We start from the raw sequence: 21980 nt of genomic DNA on the forward strand, positions 1-21980 counted from the left end.
CTGAACAATTTTTATCACTGTAACTATTTTGTTCTCTCACATGGAGGAGTAATAATGCATGTTACAGTCCTAGTTCTTTGGACATTTATTCATGTTGAAATTTAAATGTGTTTTATATAAATCAGTTAAGTTGTGTGTATTTGTTATGTTTTCAAGTACTTGCCTGTTTGAATGGTCAAAAAGATCATTAAGAATTATAAACTTAATTTATCTGCTTAATTTGTTTATTTTTCTTTCTGTGACGAAATGTAGCTATTCTTCAATGAAAACAAGTAGGAACATTTAAACAGAATTGAAAATCAGTCTCGAGTGGCTCAGTAATTATCATGCTTTTTGAAAGGATAACATATGACCTAAATAAGCATTTTTGTTAATAATTACAATGAAAAATTATTTTGATCTCTTAATTCCCCCTAATTATGTTTTTTTACCGTGGGTGTGCCATTGTTCTGTTTTTTTTGTTGAAATCATACTTGTTTCACACCCATGGCTGTTAAAAGTAAGAGCTAGATGCATTATATCATTGCTGTGATTTACAGTCAGTAGAATTCCTAATTCCTTTGGTCCTTTATGTTGAACAGTTCGGGCCGTGGTACTTGCCTTGATAATGAACCTCCCAAGCGTGACTTTCTTTATCCAGCTGTGGCCCCAGGTCAGGTGTATGATGCTGATGAACAATGTCGCTTCCAGTATGGAGCAACATCCCGCCAATGTAAATATGGGGTAAGAAGTCTTAATCCTTACGCTGAGTGTTTTGCTTAGTCATTTGTATATATTCTTTTATAGCATAAATTTTTAGTTAGATGCACTAGTGGGTTATGAATTCCCAGCAGTGTTCTATCTCTATCTGGTAATATCATATATAAGCAAAGGGTACATTTTAATCTTTATGCTGCATCTTTTGCTTGAGTCATTTGTGTATGTATTTTACACCCAGATGTGTGCGTAACAGTGAGCTGGAGAAGCATTCTTGAATGCGAGGATAGAAAGGAGCCCAGAACATATTATTGTGCTTCTTGTAAAGTATACTACATAATTTTCACTGGTTTCAGTTAAATGAGATCACGCTCATGCTCTATTAATTTTGAAATATGAAATCTGTTTTGTTGACTTTAACTTTTCAGTTGAAAGTTACATTTTGAAGTTACGTTTGTATTTTTATCGATTTATCAGTTCTGTTTTATTTTTTGCTGACAATGAGTTCGTTGTTTCTCATGTTCAGAGCTCTTTTGGAAGAGAAGAATAATTGGTTATGGGAGCAGAGTAACATGAAGCTAGACTGAATAACATATTGAATAGCTAAGTACTAGCACTGCTTTGGCTGCAAATACCAGTGTGCAGTATTGAAGGTAAAAAAATTTACGGGAGTAGTAAAAACCTGCATACTTAATATTTTAGGGCATTATGCAATATATTTTAAAGTAATATTTTAAGAAAACATTGCAGCCCAAAATACGTAGTAAAATGATGTACATTGTTACACTTACTGTTAAATATCCACTGACAGTAAATAAAAAAATCTTAAATGCTTTAAAAATACAGAGCTAACATTACTATGTTTTTAGTTATTGATTATTCAAATCATTTAACTAATTGAATTGAATGATCAATAATTACTAATATTTTAATTATTGATTATTCAAATAAAACAATTATAATCATGAAATTTACTCTGTTTACTTCTGTAAAGGATAGCTCCAAAGAAAGTCCATTAAAGGGATATTAAATAACCCTTGGCTGATAGATACGTTATTTTTCTTGGGATGCCTCTTTGACAGATAGCATTGTGCAGAGGATTTTAAAAGCTATACGTAGCTGGCTGACTAGCTTGCAAGGTCTTCTGTTCCTGATCCTCATCAAACCTGTCTTGGCCTTTAGTGTGCCTCTGTAAATTCTCACATTCCACCACTGTTCTCTAATGGCCTTGTTTGCTGTCACTACATCTAAAATTTTTAATCCTTTTTCTTGCAGATTTTCATACTCTTTGTTTTCAGGCTAAGGAAATGTGTAGGCGTTTAACTTGCTATTTGTAGCCTTTGGAGAGACACTGCATTAGAAAATGCAGACAATTAGAAGTACTGAAGATGTAGGTAATTACAGAGCCTACTAAGTCTGCTTTCATTTTTTTATAAAGTTTTATAAAGGAATTCTCCTATAGTTCAAAAAAAGAAAAAAAAAATTGAAACTAAATTAAAGCAATGGTTAGAAGAAGTTAAGTATTCATGTGGCATCACTAGTCCTCTGAATTGGTGTAGTGTACTACATGCTGTCTACGAGCATGACTTACAAGAGTCTCAGAAAAAAAACAAAGTCCTATTTTTAATAGTAGAATGTAAACTGTATGTATTTCCATATCAGAATATTTCAGAAGCCTGGTGATATCCAGAAACTGATAGAACTGATAGTGGAGCTGGATGGCAATACCAGGGAAAATTAAGTTAAATTTTCTCTTCTACTCTTTCACTATCAGAAGTAAACAGTTAGAACTTTGAATGTTTCTGATGAGCTAATATTCACATAATGTTATAAATAATTCATGGATCTCAATCTAATGAGCATGCAACTGTAAATGAGAAAACATAATAAAAATCTTTATATAACAGTGTATCTGGTTGATGTAATGACCTTTTTTTCTAGTGGTCAGCCCTTTCTTACTGAAATGCCTGCTAAAAAAGGAAGAGGTGTAGCAAATTTTCCAGGAAGGATGTTTAGTTAAATTCTAAAATAAAAGGAATTCCAGAAAAAATTTGTTGCTGTTTCCTCTTGCTCATGTTTTTTATTAGTTTGTAATAGCAAGAAATGACAAGAGAAACTGTCATACTTTCAGATCAAAAGAATTAAAATTTTCCTTTGGGCTCTGATATAAGTGTCAAGATGGCATTTGGTAATTTAGAAAATATTCAAGGTCTTTGAAATTCTGCTCTAATGTGTGTCTTACTAACCTCTAGAAAAACTACCTGTTTGGGCCATATAGCTTTGATGACGATCTGTATTCATTGCTTTTTTTCCTGTATTTCCACATCCAGTCCATTGTATTTTTATTCTAACTGTTCATTGCTTTTGTTCATAAATTAAGTTCTAATTCAGAAAAGCTTTTCTTCATTTAAATATGTGAAGTTTTGTCTCTCACTTAGGAACTTCAGGTGTTTGAAGAGGTGTTTGAATGATTAAGGCATAAGAACTCAATTACTGAAGGGAGCATAAGACTGCTTTTCTGTGTGTGTTCACTGACAAGGAATTCTGCAAAGCAGAACTAGACTTCATGGAGCTCTCTGTTTCAGTCACTTACAAGCAAAACTTCCAGCAAAAGTATTACAGCTGTTGATCAGATTTTCTTCAAATATTCAGCACATTGGCTGAATAATTCACAGAGCTGTTTTAGCATATTTATTATTGTTTCCAAATAGATAGCAATTTTCTAATGTCAAATTTGCATTGTTCTTTATGCTTTTAAACAGTCTGTGATACAGGAGCACTTACATGGAATTTAATTCAAGAAATAGGTAGTTTGAATAAAGAACTGAGAGTTGATGTGATGATACTTAAATATATTTAGGCTGCTACAAATATAATGCCTCTTTTTATATTATTTTGCTCCATGACATCAGAGGTGGGTGTTGGTGTTATGGAGTAGAGATTGACTTCCTGCCAGTTCCGTTAGATTTTGTTGATGTGTGACAGAAGGCAGCAGTGGGGCAGTCTGAATAAGTGATGTCTGACATGGAAGTGTGTATGGAGGAAAGCTGTGTCGTTGAGTTCCTCCATGTGGAAAATATGGTACTCGTTGACAGTCACCACATTCTGGGTGGTGAGGCACAGCTGTCACACCATGAAAGGAAGTGTATTTGATCAGGTCATCCGTGCAGATCAGCAGATTACAGCCAGGAAACTACAGAGGGAGCTGAATATCAGCTTATATGCACTCGAAATGGTGGTGGCAATATTGAAATATGACAGTTTGTGCTAGGTGGGTGTCGTGAGTACTCACAGGAATAAAAAGAACTCTGTACGCAAAGTTGTCAGGATCTACTGAGCCAAAACGATGCCGAAGGGTTCATTTTTCTTGATAACATCACTACTGGTGATGATACATGGTGTCACCACTCCAAGTCAGAATTGCCGTTCATGCAGTGGTGAAATGTGAATTCCGTGTCTGAAAAAAAAGTTCAATATGCAGCTGTCAGGGGATAAAGAGATGTGCACTGTGTTTTAGGAAAGAAAAGAGGCGATTTGTCTTGATTTCCAGGAACTTGGATGAGCCATTGACTCTGACTGTTACATTATGATGCAAACTAAGTTGAGGAGGTGAACTTCCGGAGTGAGGCCAGAGAATATGACAACCTTTCCCTTGCAGTGCAGTAATGTCAGGCCATTTACCATGGAGCCATATGACAGTCTTGGCTGGACTGTCCTAACACACCCACCTTGTAGTCTGGATTTGGCACCTTCTGGCTTTGATTTATGCAGGCCATTTAAAGATGGGTGACATTTTCTTAGCAATAATGCCATCATAGCATCTGCGAAACAGTAGAACATGTCTACTGGGGCAGATTTTTACAAGTATGGCATGCAGATTCTTGTTCATTGTGAAAATGCATGGCTAATAGTTTTGAAAAAGAATGTTTCGTAGCTGAGAATTTTCTCTATCAAAGAGCATTATTGTGCTCTTCATATCCATTGTGATTTTATGGAAATAAATAGGAGGCATTACTTTTGGAGTGATCTTCATTCTTTGAGACACAGGAGAGTCTCAAATTTTGGATTTTTGGTGATTATATTGGTGGAAATTTCACCGTATACTACTGGCGTGTGGCTTTTTTTTCCTAAAGGTGTTGCATGCTTTCACGTATCTTATTAGTTGCAGTGTTGTGGGAGATTTTGAGGGTATTAAGAAGAATACGAGTTCCTGCAGGATGATGCGGTGTGAATTCTCCTCTCCTGACTGTTAAGTATGGTTCGATTAGGCTGTACTCTGTGTCCCACATGGCTTGGTAGTTCAGAAACATATTCAATCATTTTATTCAAATGAGTGTAAAGAGAACTTCTGTTGTCGACTCCTTACCTTCTTCACATTTGTGCATCTGCATAGTTGGTTCTTGGCTGTCTCTGGGCTAACTCAGGAAGGAATTCCAGTCTTGACTTTAAATGTCTCTGTTTTATGAGTTTAAATAATATCTATAGTATGCCTGACTGTAACTTGCAGATTTTGTGGTTCATAATAATGTTTTGCTTTGGAGCTGGTCCCCACATTTTTAGGACAGGAGCTGAAACCTCATATATTTTAATAGCAGTTAATATGTTATGCATATGATTGATTTTGCTGTGGTGCATGTTATGATCTGAGAAGCTCTTGGGTGCTAGCATGAATTTCAGAGATAGTGCTTAGCAATTCCCTGATAAATTTTTTCCATTTTATCCTTTTCCATCTTCACTGGTGTCATTAATTCAGAGGAATGAGGCAGTTGCTACCTTGAGTACATGGCTTCACTCAAATCAGCAGAACTTTGTATTTCATGCTGGAGCTTAATGTATCAAGTATATATCCTAGTTTATGACAGATAGATCTCTTCCTTGTCATAATCTAATACAATTTTATAACTTAAAAATCAAAGATTTGCTATTATTCACATTTTGTAACTGAGTTTTGAAGCACTGATGAAGTTCAAACTATGAACTCATTGCTTGTAAGCAGGAAGAATTAAGATACTTTTCTCAAAATAAGACATTTCCTGGCTTCTGTTGATCCCCTTGCTTTAGTTGTCTCTAGGAAGTTTTTAATGACTTCTGGGGAGTATCCATAAAAATAATGAACATTAATAGAATGTTGCTTAGAAAGTGCAGAGGTACAGAACACAGAGTTGTCATGCCTTTCCTGCTTCCTAATTTCCAAGATGCCATTTCAGAGGCAGAATAGTTTAACTGAGTTAGAATGAGCAAAACAAAATGGTATTTATCTGGTCAGATAACTTTGAAATCCAGTACAGTAAACAAATTTCCATACACAGCAGTTCTACAGCAGTTCTGCAGAATTTCTTCTAAGACAAAGCAGGATGAATTATAATTCACCCTTGTGATTATGTGATGCAAATTTTAATGTTAATGAGTTTTGTTATTACTCTACATAAACCAATTTTTCAAATAGTTTTTTTTAATGTGACCTGGGGCTTTTAGATAAAAGCACATTCTGGAAGCTGTTTTTTTTTTTCCAGAAGGGAAAGACGGAGGTGTATCTTCTCCTTAGACTACAATTTCCTTTCTTTTCTCTCTCTTGTTCATCCTATGACAAATTCCGTGCTCATGAACCCATGAGTAATACTGCCTCACTAATAAGTGACTTTTTTTTCTCATCTGGCTTCGTATATTACACCGTCCCTAAGCTGCTCTTTATTTGGTGCTTGTTAGCAATGCAGAAGTAGGTCAGTCATGCTGACTTACATTGCATTGCTCACAAATTGTAGTTTTAATATGTGCATGCAGAGGAATTGACAATCTGATCTTAATATTCTTTCTTACCAAGATTTAAATTATTCCCTATTTTGTAAGGTTTAGTCTGCAAAATGCAACATCACTGATCAGTATTAGAAGTCTTTTGCATTTTGAATGATTAAAGTTTCAAGCTTTTCTTGTGTAAGGACTAACAGTATTATACTGTAAACAAGAACATTTGAAACATTTTCAGGTTTATTCTTAAATTTAATCTTTTCTTTAAGATTAGGATGCATATAGAGAAGTTCCAAAAGCTTTCCTCTTCTGAATCTGAAGGTGGTTTTACATCACTGTTTAATCTTAAAAAAGTTCCCACAGTGCTGCCACCACAATACTATCCTTTTTTTCTTCTTTCCAATGACTATCTTACCTCCACACTCTCCTTGTCCCTCTTTCTTTGTCTCTTTCATTTTTTTTCTCTCTCTCAGAAGAGTCACAGACATTCACAAAACTGTGGATCTTGTTGAAGTTATTTGAAAAGGGCAAAGGGTTGCCAGTGATCAAAGCAGTAGTAGTGTCTTAGAGGTTGCAAGAATCAATAGTGAGACAGTTCTGTATTGTGTTTTGAATAATGATGAGAAGGATTGCATGGTTTCAAAGGGAAGATGCTACTTGGAGGTGATTGACCTTCTGGGACTTCTGTAGTTTCCATAAGGTTCACATAAGCACCCAATGCATGCAGGTAACATAATACAAATGTACAACTTAAGCTACACATTTTATTTTACATTCTTTCAGCATGTTGTTATTCAGAACATGCTGCACCACTTAATGAGCATTTGGTAGCAGAGCACTAAAACGGTAACTTTTGGGTGCTTATCTGAACTAGATTTATATTTGAATCTTCCGGAGTTCACCCATAATATATAATCAGCCTTCTAGTTTTGAGTGTCTTAACATCAGAATTTCAGCAGTGAGGCTGGAAATACTCTGGGCTGATACTTTTCAGATCTGAATTGTAAGCTATAATTTAAGCAAATTATTTTTATGCTGTGTTTTAGCAAATGCTCATCAAGGGGTGCAGCATATGGTAGATGAAATAAACTATAGAAACATAAAATTCTGATCAACTTTTTAAAACTTTATGAAAAAAATGAGTCCCTAGATTTCTGGAATTTAATATGAAATTTAAATATGAGTGTCCCGAATTATCATAGTTTAGTATGCATTGTAAATGTATTTTCTATCTTATTTTTTTTTTACTTAAGGGCCAAACTGCTAACTTCTGTTGGAGGCTTAGTGTTGAATATTAAAAACTGAACAGCACAGCAAGTTGACCTTTGCTCATATTACTGAGTTTTTGTTGTGCTATATTGTTACCATTTATTATGATTAATCAGGATGCTTAGATGTTACATAATTTGCAATGCTTATATGTAACTCCGCATGACACAAGAGAAAGAGGCTCCATCATTGATAACACTTAGGCAAAAGGAAGATAATTTGATTTGCTGTTTTTTTTCTCTAGATGGGTTCAGCTTTGTTTAATTTACTGCAAATACAAGCATCCGAATTCCAAACTGAAGTCATGGAGCCCTAAGATACACCGTTACAGGTTGTCATCTATCTTGTCTTGATCTTGTGAGAGGCCTCAGCTTCAGTTTATGTTTCCTGGATTTTTAGAACATTTTCCCTTGTTTCCTTTACAAATGAATAGTTACTGAATACACACATGTAGTCTGACTTCGAGATCATTGGTGAATTTTCAGATTATGCTTCTTTTTGTTAGTTACAGTAAAATATTCACAATTTAATATTCACAAAAGATCTGTTAATCTCATCTTATTTCCACCAACAAAGAAAAGGCTACCCTAAAAAGCCATCACCTTACATTCGTGGGTGAGTGTGTACTTGTGCTTGTGTGAGGAAAATCTTTCTACAATGATTTTTTGGCTTGACCTTTCCGGGTTTCTCATAGGTTTTTCAGCCTGATTTACTAGTAACAGCTGCTTAGAGATATTACAGATATGATAGTAGTAATAAGGAAATACTTCAATTCAGTAGTTATAAATTTGAGGCAGAATGAGGTAGAGGGTTGATAGGAAGTACAGAAAATGTTGTGCACCTTGGTGAGATTTTCTTTCTTTTCAAAATTAGCTGAAAATAAAGAAGACATAGCCATAAATATAATGAACATAGTATGATAGTACTCCCATTTAATGGAATAAGACCAGAGATAAATTTTGCCATTTATTTTCAGATCTCTTGTTTTTAAATCACTATTCATGTCATTTATAATTTCATATACATGGTGATAGAAAATGTACTTTAAATTCTACTCTATCTCTTAACTGCAATGCACTTGGGGAAATTGAATAACCTTTTAAATAAATATACAGTTTCTATCAAAAGAAATTGCAGAATTGTGTTCTTCACTTTCTTGTTTTAGTATAACTTTATTCTGCAAGTTGATACATTATGTTATTTTAGTTTACAAGTCCTCTATTTTTAACATAGTTTTCCTTAAGGAAATCAGGATCTTAAGGTATTGAATGTCTGACCCTGAACAGAACTCCTTTCTGATTTAAGCAGTGGTTTTTGCTTAAGTATTAGTAGTGTGATACAGGCTGTATTCAGTTTGAATTCCTTTCTGTTTGCCTTTGGAGATTTGCTGAGAAAAACTGGAGCTGAAATTAAGGACTGAGTAAGGACTAACAGACCATGTCGGCAATAGCGTCTAGCTGTGATAGTGTTTCTCATACTGTCTCCTGAAATAACTTAGGAAAAAGGAAAACATTTTTCCTGTTTTATGAAGTAGGGAGGTGAGAGAAAATTGTTTAAATCATTTTGCAAACACATAATTACTAAAATAATTCTGAATGCTGTGTCCATTACTTCACTAATTTCAACTGATTATTTACTTGGATTTTAAATGTCTGGGAGTATTTGTTAAATATTCTCCTTTTTGGAGATGTTAGCCTGATGATGAAATACATGTTTTAATTATTACTTCCTTTGCTGTGCTAATATATGGATGGTGTATTTGTGTAGGTATATCACAAGTGAAATTCTGTATGTAAAAAATGGAGCCCAAACCAGCATTCTGGATTCAAACCACCCCAAAATGTAGAAGTTTTCAAAACACAGATGGTTGTCCAAATTCAATTTTTTTTCTTCTATCTGTGTTGAACTGGTTGAAATCTTTATGTCCTAATGCACTTCAATTTTTGATATTCTGAACATTGATCCACACTTCTTGAAGTCAACACAGGTATTAATTTAAACCAGTGATCTTGATTTGTTTAAAAATGAGTACAGGACCATGAATCACAAGTACAGCCATTGCAGTCTGACACTTTTAGTTACAATGTGACAATCCAAGTCATGCACAGAGCAGATGAGCAATTAAATTGCAAAAAAGTAAGTAAGACATTATCACAAGAGCACCTGACAACATATGTGAAAGGAACTTCTTTTGAATTCTCACTTTGAAATGTATACTGGATTTAAGTTTAGATTCTTGGTTGATTTAGATTTGGTTTTGATTTAGTGTTGAATTTTGAAACAATTTAAAGCTTATAAAATTCATCATCAAAAGAATTATTGGAAAAAAAAATTGTGATATTTTCTGTGATTTCCTTGTTTGATTTTTAGACAGTGTATTTGTGATTGTATGTCTCAGTCTGAAGAAGTTACAACTGTAGTGGCAAAAGCACTTATTCAGAGGTTTAAGTAAATACTTACCATGTTTTAATTTCTTAAGTGAAAAATAAATTCAACTTTGGAAAGCAGGTAGTTCTTCATTGGTAGCAGGTATGATTTTACCTGGGACCATATTTCTTATAAGAGGCTCAAGAATGTCTCTTCTCATACATTTTCATAGAGCCACTCACCAAACGATGCGTAATTTAATGTAACTAATTGTCTTTGGCCAAATTGTCAAATGTTCAATGGAATTTCTCCATCATTACTGATTACTCATAATTTTAGTTCTAAGATGGTGTATTTTTAATTGGTTTTTTAAAAGATGGCTTGCTTCTACCAGTCATGAAAGTAAATGCGCAGTATGTTTATATCTTATAAGAGTGACACCACCTGATTTTAAATTTAGAAAATAATTTTCAAGAGAAGCTCGTACTTTTTAACGGTTGTTGTGGCTACCAGGTAATAATATTTAAAACCATTTCTGTATGCAGTGCAATGCAAGAAACATGAATCTTAGGGAAAATCTTAACAGTTGTTCTGAATGAGGTTCACAGAAAAGACAAGATGCCAGTTACTCATTACGTCAGACAAGCAGTAAATTTGTGGAGGATCTAGATGGGAGGCTAGTAAACTTATTTTACTCATACCATGTTTTCATTTTTGCTCTTTGTACCTGGATTCAGCATAATAACCAATACAGGAATTATTTTGGGATATAATTTTAAGCAGATGTTTAATGTAATAGTAATGACTATCACAAGGTCATTTTGAAGATGTGAATATCTTTCAATTTTTCAGAAATACTTTGAAATAGAAAATATCTATAAGCAGGTTGTTAAGCCCTATGGAGATCTCAAAAGGAATATAACAAAAATTATCATGCAAAAATTATTGGTTACTATAAAAGCAAGTAATTTCTAATTCTCTTCTACATATATAGCTCAAGAGAAGGGCAATTGAAGTGCCCATGGAGATTTCCCAAGTTATTAGCCAATTTTGGGTTGTGCTCTCATTGTGAATTTCAACCTCACATATTTAATTATGCATCTGTAATGTCAATAGAACTTGACTTAATTTAAATGAGTAAATGCATAGAAACAAATGAGAAAATACTGTAGGAGAAAAGACTCCTGGAAAAATTGTTTAATGCTGGCAATGGAGGAAATCAGAAAGGCTAAATTATTTATGAAATACCAGCCACAAGTCTAAAATACTTAAAGGAAATATTTTAATATTGTAAATATGTACTGTTCTAACATATGTTCCAGAAAAGGATTGCAAGTAATCCAAGCTTAGAAACCTTTAAGTTTAAGCTGAAGGAAACAAATCTTGTTGGTTCATGTTTAAACATTAACATTATCTTTCCTTTTACCATGATCTTTTAAGTCAGATGATGTTAGTAATGGAGACACCACAGCAAGTTTTTTTGCAGTAGTGCTTTTACAACAGCACTAAAATGTAAATATAAAGTAAATATGTTGCTTAGATGAAACTGCTGTGACAAAACACTGTGTGCATAGTGGCTGAGGAAAATCACATTTTTATTTTCTACAGCTTGATGCTTCCAGAATTTTTGTGGCATAGTATTTGTATTTAGGATATGGTGACAATTAAATTGCTACAGAGTATTTTAAAACCTCCTAGACATGTTTCTCCAGGCAAACCTATGTTCAAAACAAAATCTTGTGTACATGTTTATATAAAGACTTGAAGCAATTTTAGTCTGTTACTCTGATCAACTTGCTTCTGCCTTCTTTCCTAGGAAGTGTGTAGAGAGCTCTGGTGTCTCAGCAAAAGTAACCGCTGTGTTACCAATAGTATTCCAGCAGCTGAAGGTACTCTTTGCCAAACAGGAAGCATTGAAAAGGGGGTGAGTACAAGTAACTTACTGTTCGAAGAAGTAATTTATTGTTTGGGGATTACAAGAAGAAAAACTAGAAAATTAAAGTCCTAATGTTCAAGTAAGAGTTTAAAAAAGGAGAGATCTGAATACATTAGCATTCTAATGTTATTGCTGTGCGGAAGTTATTTAACAGTTTTTTATATATATGTAATACAACTTAAATAATTTTATTTCCTGAATTTAAAACAAAATAAAACAAACAATTGCACAGTCTCTCTTTATTTTCTGGGTTATTTCTGTAAAACCTCTGTCTTTTAATCTTTATGAAATTTTATGGAACTTTAGCAAGAGAGTTGTTACAATAGTAGGTCTTTCATAAACTCTGAAAATGTGTAAAAGATTTAGAGCCTGAATTCTGTTATTCTCATAGGAGATAAGAGTCTTAATTCCTTCAGACACTAGATGAACCATACAAGCATATAGAAAAAACGCTTGTCTTACTAAAAGTGGTTTCTGAAAGTCCGTATTTCCCAGTGACCAACCTGTTCTGACTTCGAATTATTTAATATTGCATAACTATGTAGCTTTGAAGAGCTTTGCTCTTCTACTTAACAGAAAATTACCAAAAGTCAGTGTTTTTTGTTGCAACAGATAAGTCTAATACTATTGTCTCTCTCTGAGCATATGAGTTTTGATTTTCAAACACCTAATATGTTTCAGTAGTTTCAGACAAAATTCTGAAAATAAATTTTAAATAAAGAATAGTAATGGAGTTTTTCTCAATTGCAAGGGAAAATCTATATAGATTTCAGAGGAGTGAAAAATAATTTAATCTTTAATTTACAGGTTTTGTACGGGAAAAAAAAGTTACTTCCATTTGCCAGCTCCCAAGATAATAAAACTTTTATGCAAGTTTTTGCAAAATGATGACAGCTTATTATATCAAACAGTTTCTAGTATCTTTTTGAGTGTTGCTGTGTCTGTCATTAAGATTTACTGCTCCAGATTGGATTTTTTCCTAACAATGACTGCTATCATCTGTTCTCTGTTCTGATTCTTGCCATGCTAGCTAAGCTAGTTTCAACAAAGATTACACTGCATTTTGACTTGCAATCAGATGTTTAAATAGAATGAAAGCTTTTGGGCAACTGTCACAGTTTATTAATCCTTGCTGATGGTTTCCTTCAGGGCCTATGACCTAGCACCATTGTGATGACTTTTCCATGCCGAGTTTGGAAATATTGGTAAATCATGTTAAATACATTCATTGAAGGGGTCATTTTAAAAAATAGAGTTAGCCAATGAAAATAGAGAGACCTTCACGTTTTACTGAAAATGTTACCTTTTATTAGAGTAATAGAAAATGCGAGGAGCCTTATTCTTAAATCAACAGTCTAGGTTTATTTTGGAACCAGCACTGCTTGTCAGCTACAAGGAGCAATTTACCTCAATTTATATTTTTCAAGCCGTTTAAACTACAGTGGAGAAGTCAAGACACTTTAAGACAGTTACTGTGTCCATTTACCAGAGGCTCCAATCAATTAGTTCTCTACAAAACATGTCCAGTACCTTCTCTTTTTAGATTTTGGGGAGAAGTGTGGGTATCAGTATTATTGTACTAAGCTAAACTGTTAGTGCCCTTAAAAGCAGGCAATTGCAGCTACATACTTCGAAAGTTCCTGTAAATTAATAGTTCCTGTTAGCAAATAAGCAGAAAACAGAGATCTTTCCAACTATGTAGTTTCTCTTCACCACATGCTAAGGAGAAAATAATAGGTTGCAGTAACACTTTATTATTATTATAATAGTAACATTTATATGGCAGTCACGCCTAAAGGCCACAACCAAATTAGGCCCTATTTTGCTGGGCTCTGTCCAAATAGATAATAAATGACATTCCCTGTTCTAAAGATGGAGCAAGATCCCAGAGTACTTTATCGTATTTAGACGATCAATTTCTGCTTTTAGTTACTCTGATGTAAATTCTGCATAAATACTAACTCAAGGCAAAATTTGATCATTTGATGATGGAGTGTGCATTAATAGCTTATTGGCAGACCTAGGAGAGATTTCTAGAGTAAAAATTGCCTAACACTGTATTATAATCCTTATTGTAGTTGCTTATATAAATGTGCCAAACTTTAACTCTTTGTGTTCAAATGCAGTCAATGTCTGCATAAGACTGAGGATTTTTAGACCTTTTTCCATAAATTATTCAATTGTTTCTGCATAAAAGGAGATAGAATAGTGTTATTCACCTGTTCCTGCATAAAAGGAGATAGAATAGTGTGAGGGCTTTTTTGCTGCTGACAGACCATCTGTTCTGTAACACCTTCAAGCCTTGGTGAAGGGGTTCATACATTGGTTGGGTTCAAAAAGGTATACTTTTCCCAAATCTTGCAGTAATTTTTCAAGAATAGATGGAGCTTCTCTCTGGTCTCACATCATTGTATAAACCCTTTCTAAGCACATAAACAAGGGGCAAATGAGCAAAATGAGAAAACACAGTATACTGAAAGAAGTTTTAATATTTGGAGTATGTAGATATAAATTCAAGTTATTACTGGACATCGGTTTTCCATGAAAAAAAAAATTGTAGAAATTAGTGATCGAAAATCCACTGTTTGTGCTGAGATGACAAGCATAAATTGAATTCACCTTTTTTTTTCCTATGTTTGTAAAATGATATAAATTTTCCTCCTTATCAAAGTGTTTGCTCTATGTGTTTTTGAGAAGCATGCTGTTATAAAATATCCAAAAATCTTACAGGAGTGGTCATATTTTTTTTTAACATATTTTCTTTCACCATTAATGATCTCTGTAAAAGAACCCCAGACTGCTCATATTATCTAGAGTTGCAATCTTATGCACATTCAGTTTGTTTTGAAATGCATCACTACTGTCTCTCTGCATTTCTGAGGAATTGAAAGTTCCTTCTCTAGTGGGAGAGGAGAATTAACTTTTCAGCTCTAAGCCTTTAATAAAAGATTGCATTTCTCAAATAGCTGTCACTTCCTACATTTTTTTTTAATATATATTTTTTTCAAAAACTGTTTACTCTGTAGTCCTTTCCTCAATATTACATTATTAGAAATAATGCAAATTTTTGGGCATTTTGAATTAATTAGATGGAGATTCAGTATCAGCTGAGAGACAAATTTTCACTAGAAAATGTGCAAGAGACATCAAAATGCATGGTAGGTCTTCAGATTTAACTTCAGTAGAAGAGAAAAACCAGCACTGAAGGAGTTTTTACAGAGGACTTTGGAAATATAGAAGAAGGAAATAATAGGAAAGCAGAGAACAGTATGAAGAACAGAGGTTCTATACAAGTTTGGGGAAATGTAAAATGCAGGTAAAATGCAGCAGCCTCTTGTGTTGAGCCATAATAGCACTGAATTGGGTTATTTGCATTTTCTCTTTGTACATGTGTGGTATGGATTTGGGTTTTATTTATTCTTTTATTTATAAATCTTGTTTTGGAAATGTTTATGTTAATTCTATAATGTATTTTTAGTCTAAATTGTTAACTTACATTTTTACTCTTAGAAACATTCTAATTTTTAGCCTTTGACCTTCGTATTAGGTAACTGTTTATGTACTCCTGTGGCTTATGTAACAAAATACAGCAAAGTGATTATTGTCTTCTAGTTAATGAAATGATTATCACTTAGTTTGTCACTGTAATGAGGAGAGCCAGAAAACTTAGTTCACATGAATTAACTTTATTTTCTGTCCTACAGTTATTGTAGAACACCGTCATTTCAGAAAGTATATATTTACTAAATGAACTGCTTTATGTGTTAGACTGGCACTCTGTGACAGTCTTGATTTTAAAAGCTACTCCATATTAAGAGTATTTTCCTCTGCTAGATGCCTGCTTATTGGCAGAATTCTCTAAGTTGTAAATTTAGAACTGCAAGAAGAAGAAACCCTTTCTTGCTCAGAAGAGCTCTATGAAACCTCACGTCCTTCTTTTTTTTTTCTTCTTTTTTTCTTTTGCTGTTGTTTTCTTGTTGTTGTTGTTTGTTTTTTCTAAAGAAATATGATTTGAGACTGGCTGATAGCTAAACGTCCCACCATTTTTTTGCTCATTCCTCCACATCAGGACTAGGGAGAGAATCAGAAAGGTAAAAGTGAGAAAAACTCATCTGTTGAGATTAAGGCAGTTTACAAAGTGAAAAAAAAAAAAGGGAACAACACAAACACAGGAGATGCAGAGGCAATCAGTCACTCACCACCTCCTATCACCAGATCAATGCCCAGCCAGCCTCTAAGTAATAACTGCCTTGGAAGTACCCCAGCAGTGTTATTGCTGAGCATGATGCCAGTTTAATTGTTGAATATGATATTCTAGGCTTTACAGGATATCCTTTTGCCAGTTCAAGTCAGCTGTCCTGCCCCTGTCCATATCCAGTCTATGTCTTGGAGGGGCAAAGTGAGAAACAGAAAGCTTTGAGGCCGTGAGGCACTGGTCAGTAAACAGTGCTTTCAACACTGTTTGGTCACAGGTCTAAAATACAGCACCATCTAGGCTGAGATGAAAAGATGATCTGATAGGAAAGGCAATTTTGAACCTGAGATTTAAAATATTCCACTTTGTACACTTTCTGAGGACACTGAAATGCTGGGTTTTTTTTTTTTCAATTTTAGAGGTAGAGAAAGAGGTTTATAAACAGAAATATGCTGGATTGTAGCAGCTATTCTTCAAAACATGTTCAAGAACAACATATAAAAATAAATAAATATAAATATAAAAATATATATATCTATAGCATATATTATACAATTTATATGATATATAATATATAAAATATATAATATAAATATATATTATAGTATATAATATAATGGCAGTTAAAATCTATTGAGAGAAAAAAGAATGATGTGGCTAGAAAAATAATGTTAGTTTTCACTTTTTATTTTTCACCTGGTATCATACAAATCCAAATTAATTCAAGTCTGTTGCAATGGCTACATTTAATTGTATTCAATTCATTTAATTTTATTCAATTCCATACTACTGGGGCTGAGGTGACTTTAGGTGAGCTTTAGGATGAGAAGAGAAAACTTGGTTTTGCTGTACCAGTTAAACTCCACACGGAATCTTTTCATGCTGTTTGTGGTCTGAACACAGATACATCTCTTTCACTGTGTTTTCTATGTGTGTCTTAGTGCATTCTTTCGGATTCAGATTTCTGATATTGGGCACAGAAGGTTTTTTTTTTTTCTGAATAGCATCAATATTATGTCTGTTATGGTACTTCAAGGCAGTTAAAGAACAGATGATCACCTTTTGGAATTGAAATGTGCAGATTTGGGACATTGTACACTTGAGTCCATGTTCTATTCTGTTGCTGGATGTAATAATGGAAGTAATGAATCAACTAATTGAATTGTTTTAGATTTTCTGTGCTACATTAGAATATGGATCAAACTGTGATTTATTGGTTATTTCTGAATTGTTTAATAAGGTTGCTGACTTAGGAAGTGATGAACTTACTTTTACAAGTACCATTTTATTTGAATTCACGGACATTTTTTATGACCAATTTAAGTAACAATATTGCAAAGTTTCAGTTTGCATGAAAAAAGTACGTTGTTCATTCTGCTGCTAAACAAATGAGCAGTTACAGTGATTTTTCTGTACCATGTCTCATGCCTTGGCTCTGGTTTTGTTATGTCTGTAGCATTAAATGTAGGAAGTACTACAACAGATTCTTCTTCTATTGTAGCTTTGTCCAGATACTTTTTTAAAATGTAGGGAAATACTTTCTCGAATTACTATTGGGGAAAGTCTTTCATTTTGCATAATGCAGCCCCTGCATGAATTGTTAATTGGAGCTTGCTCTGTTAGATTAACTTCAGAATGGACTCTTACTGTCTAAACTTAATACAGCCTCTACTTGATGGTTCCCTTATTCTGAAACGTTAGCAAGGATATATCATGGAAAAAGAAATTATTCTTCTTTAAGTTTGCTTAAACTTCTGTTGTGTGTTTGGGACTTACAATTTAGAGTTTAGTGAAGACAATTAACAAATCACACATGCCCTTACCAGTGTCTAAACATTGCTAGATTAAGTAAAATATTAGTCTTGCTATCTGTTCAGGGAACGCTGATGCCTATAATTGGTCATCTGACCCTGGTATTTTTCTGTCGTGATAACTGTCAGCCTGAATGTTAATTTTGTTTGCTTGTTTTTGGTGAAATCTTTCAGTGGTGCTATCAGGGAGAGTGCGTTCCTTTTGGCACTTGGCCCCAGAGCATAGATGGGGACTGGGGTCCGTGGTCAATATGGGGAGAGTGCAGCAGGACCTGCGGTGGAGGAGTCTCCTCATCAATAAGACACTGTGACAGTCCAGCGTAAGTAGCTAAAGTAAGCCGGAGCCAACAAAAAGACACAGTTGGAATTTATTCAAAACTGTGGTTTCACATGTTATCTGTAAAAATGTTTTGCTGGTTTGCCAGCATTTGTCTTCGAAATAGCAGACAGAAACAGTTAAACAGGAGAAGCTCACTTGGCATAGCTTTAACATTTTTTAATTTACCTATTATGTATGTAGTATATAGATTGCTGGAATTATATTTAGTAGTGACTAGAACAATTTTATTTTTCAAAATTCCTTTTATACACAATGTATTTAAATTATGAAATAAGTTTATTTTTTCATTATCCATACCATCTCTGGTATTAGTCTAGAATATAAATAAATATTGCCAGTTACTTATTAAAAAAGCAACACTGTTTCCAAGATTCTGCATTCAGTGATTTACATATAATCTGTAATTAGTAATATTGCTGAGCTTACAGTACATTTATGTTCTGTCACGTTCAACACTTAGCTTTGACTTCCCACTGACTCTTAAAACAATTGAGCTACTTCTCTCCTTGCCACCACTCCCTATTGGTCCATTTATTCTCTCTCAAGAGGGGGCACCTTCTTCACTACAGCTTGGTCTGTTCTGTATATCACCTCGTAGTAGCATCTGTCTGCTTCCCAATGTCCTGAGCACTGTTGCAGAGGTGGTTTGTCAGGTAAGTGCTTTTATCTGTCACTAGTGCTTCTCAGATGAGGAATGCTTACTTATTTTCATTGCTGTTCTTGCTGAATGAGTCACTTCTTTTTTCTGTTTCTCCTTGTCCTGCTTGGGTTATTTCATTATAGCTATAGTTACCTGTAGTAGTTTTTTTACTTAGTACTTTGTTCTTGTCATGACCTCTACTTGCACTACCTCTATCCTACCAGTTACATGTTTGCTAGCTTTTAAGACAACTTTTTCTTGAAAGCATCACGTTTTTTTTCATGAAAGCCCTTCTGTGACTCTGCCATTCCTGTCTTACCTTCTCCTCTTAGTATACTTAAAGTTCTTCATTTGTTGTATCCAAATTTTGTAACCAAGGCTGTGCTTCAGCTTCAATGATCTGTAAGACAAGGCACCATGATGTAATATTACTGCTATTTAAAGTGATCTTTTTACTTTCTGCCATTATCTGTTACTATCAGTCAAATCTGGAATATACCACTACTTGCTGAATAGATTAAAAATTATATATATAGGTAACATGTCAGACTTTATTACTGGGAGAACAATAAACTAAGCACGTAATCTTTTTCACAGCGCTATGTAAAAACAGTAATGAAATGTTTGCGTGAAGCATAATTAAAGATTTTTAGCTCTCCTATCTTCATATGTATCTATTATGTTGAAAGATAATTAGCAGTGTAGCAAGCATAAACAGTTTTTAAAAAATTATTACTCCAATGCCCACATTAGGAAAAATTTCCCTTTCATTCATTAGGATTTCTGGTTAAATATCTGTAACATGAAAATAGTATTGATTTACTGTTTAGTTAACTGAAAATTCTTCTTTTCCTTTATTATAAAACAGACATCAAGTGTTTTTAGTTTCTACTCTCAAGTTATGAGCCAAAGATCTGATGACTAATTTATCTTTCACTAAAGTCGATGATAATTATTATTTGACCTCTGTTGAAGATAGATAAGGTTCTTGAACAATCTAGGAATTTAAGAGCATTTTAGAACAGTTGTAATCACACCAGCTTACTCTGGTGTTTCTTTAGATTTAATACTACTTAATTCAAATCAGAATCAGATTCTTGAAAATGTAGTCTTTGCTATGACTCCAGTATTTAGCAGGCAGTCTCTTCATTTTGTTATTTCTTAGGGAGTGATATGAAAATGTGGGTTTACGCGCAGACACACACAAAAGCAGTACCTTTTTAATATGTTCAGATTACAATTACACTGTATTGCTTGAAATCCTTACAAACTAAATGAATACTGTGAATGAAGATTTTAAGCACTCAGTACTATTTTGCATCTGCTGTCATTCAAGTCAGTGCAACAATTCTTAGTAAGAAAAATATTTTAAAATTATGCCTTAAAAATTTAATGTCAGTTATTTTTACATTATATAGTTTATGAGGGCTGCTCTGGTACAAATGCCTCCCTTTTTATTATATTAGCCCATGCTGTCAGATGCAGATGCTGGTGGTATGGCAGTAAAGGTTGTACCTTCCCACCAGTATTTCATTCCATGTTGTTGCCGTGTGAGAGATGGCAGCAGAGAGGCAGTCTGACAAAGTGGCATCTGTCGTGGAAGTGCGTATGAAGCAAAGGTGTGACACTGAATTTCTCCATTCTATCCATGTGGAAAAAATAGCACCTACACACATTCATCGACAGTTCGAAAAATGAGTAACTAAGGGTGATGACTGTGTTGAAAAACAGTGTTTGAAAAAAAGTGTTTCATAGGTAAAAACTTGCTCTCTCGGGCTGTTTTATTGCACACTTTTTATCTGTTGTTGCTTCCATGGAAATAAAAGGGAGGCATTTCTTTCAGAGCAACCTATGTATATCTTAGGTACTTACATTTATGCTTATAATATAAATCTCACGAACATGTGTTTATGCTGAAACATAAACTAAGACATAAAACATCTTTTTCCAGGCCTTCAGGTGGAGGCAAATATTGTCTTGGAGAAAGGAAGAGATATCGCTCCTGCAACACTGATGTAAGTAAATTTTGTTCCTTTGTAGAGCAACTTGTCTGTTCTTAATTTCATCAGAAACAGATACATTTATGCATTTTTTTTCCAGTTCACAAAAGCTGTGAATTTAGCACTTCATTGGTAAGCATTTCTGTTGGGCACCTCTATACAGTGGACACCCTACAAGCTCTGCTGTATGTCGAGATCCCTGTCTCAAGGGGTTCCCAACTAATTCATTCATTACTAAGACCTAAAGCAAGTTCAAGATGAGCATTCAGGTTTAAGATGAACTAGGAGCATAGGAAGTTCCATTATACATTAAGCTCAAGTTCTGTCTAGCCTAGCATCTCTCTGTGGTAGGTAATAATTAGTGTTTAGGGAAAAATTACAAAATCATAGGAGCCAAGTGTGACATTTCCTTCCTCAGAAGTTTCCAAAAGCTGGGTATTGAAAGACTTCTTGAACCTCTCGTGTTATTTGTATATTGTTTAACTTTCACAAATTGGACTATCCTCAGCTATCCCTCTATTTCTAAACCTGCTTTTTATATCCATATAACTTTCAGTGTTTACAGTTCTCACAGATAATCTGTGAAAATGTATTTCTTCCAGTATAAGTGCATTGTTTTGCCATCAGGAATCCATTGGTTCTTGTGTTATCAGAATGATCATGCAGTTTTGGTTCAACCCACCAAGTAAAGAGCTAACACTAAGAAAGGAGGTAGGGCAGTGTGCAAATGCTTAAAATCAAATTATTAACAAAAATTATAAATTCAAATAAGTTAAAAATTGAACACAATTGAATGACAGAAGTACATAATAAAGCAATTCACTAGTAGTTTTTTTAATTTAGTAGCAGTACAAACAAAAAGTGAGCTTCCATAATTTTTTAGCTTCAAATTCAAGTTGGTTTTCTTCTCAGAATAAGAAACATAACAGTGGGAGAATCCATGTATATATGGTGTATATAACACTGTTATTTCAGCTTTTC

At 34.0% G+C, this 21980-nt stretch overlaps 1 protein-coding gene across 5 annotated transcripts in view; it reads left to right on the forward strand.

Moving 5' to 3' along the window:
* The window catches only part of ADAMTS6 (ADAM metallopeptidase with thrombospondin type 1 motif 6), a 151110-nt gene that overhangs the window by 85190 nt on the left and 43940 nt on the right, over nucleotides 1-21980 (forward strand). For all 5 annotated transcript variants that reach the window (XM_052670410.1, XM_052670409.1, XM_052670412.1 and 2 more), the window contains exons 11-14: nucleotides 582-723; nucleotides 11894-12001; nucleotides 18194-18339; nucleotides 20951-21014. In XM_052670410.1, the coding sequence (XP_052526370.1) occupies nucleotides 582-723; nucleotides 11894-12001; nucleotides 18194-18339; nucleotides 20951-21014 (460 nt within the window). The remainder of the gene's footprint in view (nucleotides 1-581; nucleotides 724-11893; nucleotides 12002-18193; nucleotides 18340-20950; nucleotides 21015-21980) is intronic.

This window comes from Tympanuchus pallidicinctus, unplaced genomic scaffold (genome assembly GCF_026119805.1).
Source record: "Tympanuchus pallidicinctus isolate F22 unplaced genomic scaffold, pur_lepc_1.0 scaffold9, whole genome shotgun sequence".
NCBI classification, from domain to species: Eukaryota; Metazoa; Chordata; class Aves; order Galliformes; family Phasianidae; genus Tympanuchus; species Tympanuchus pallidicinctus.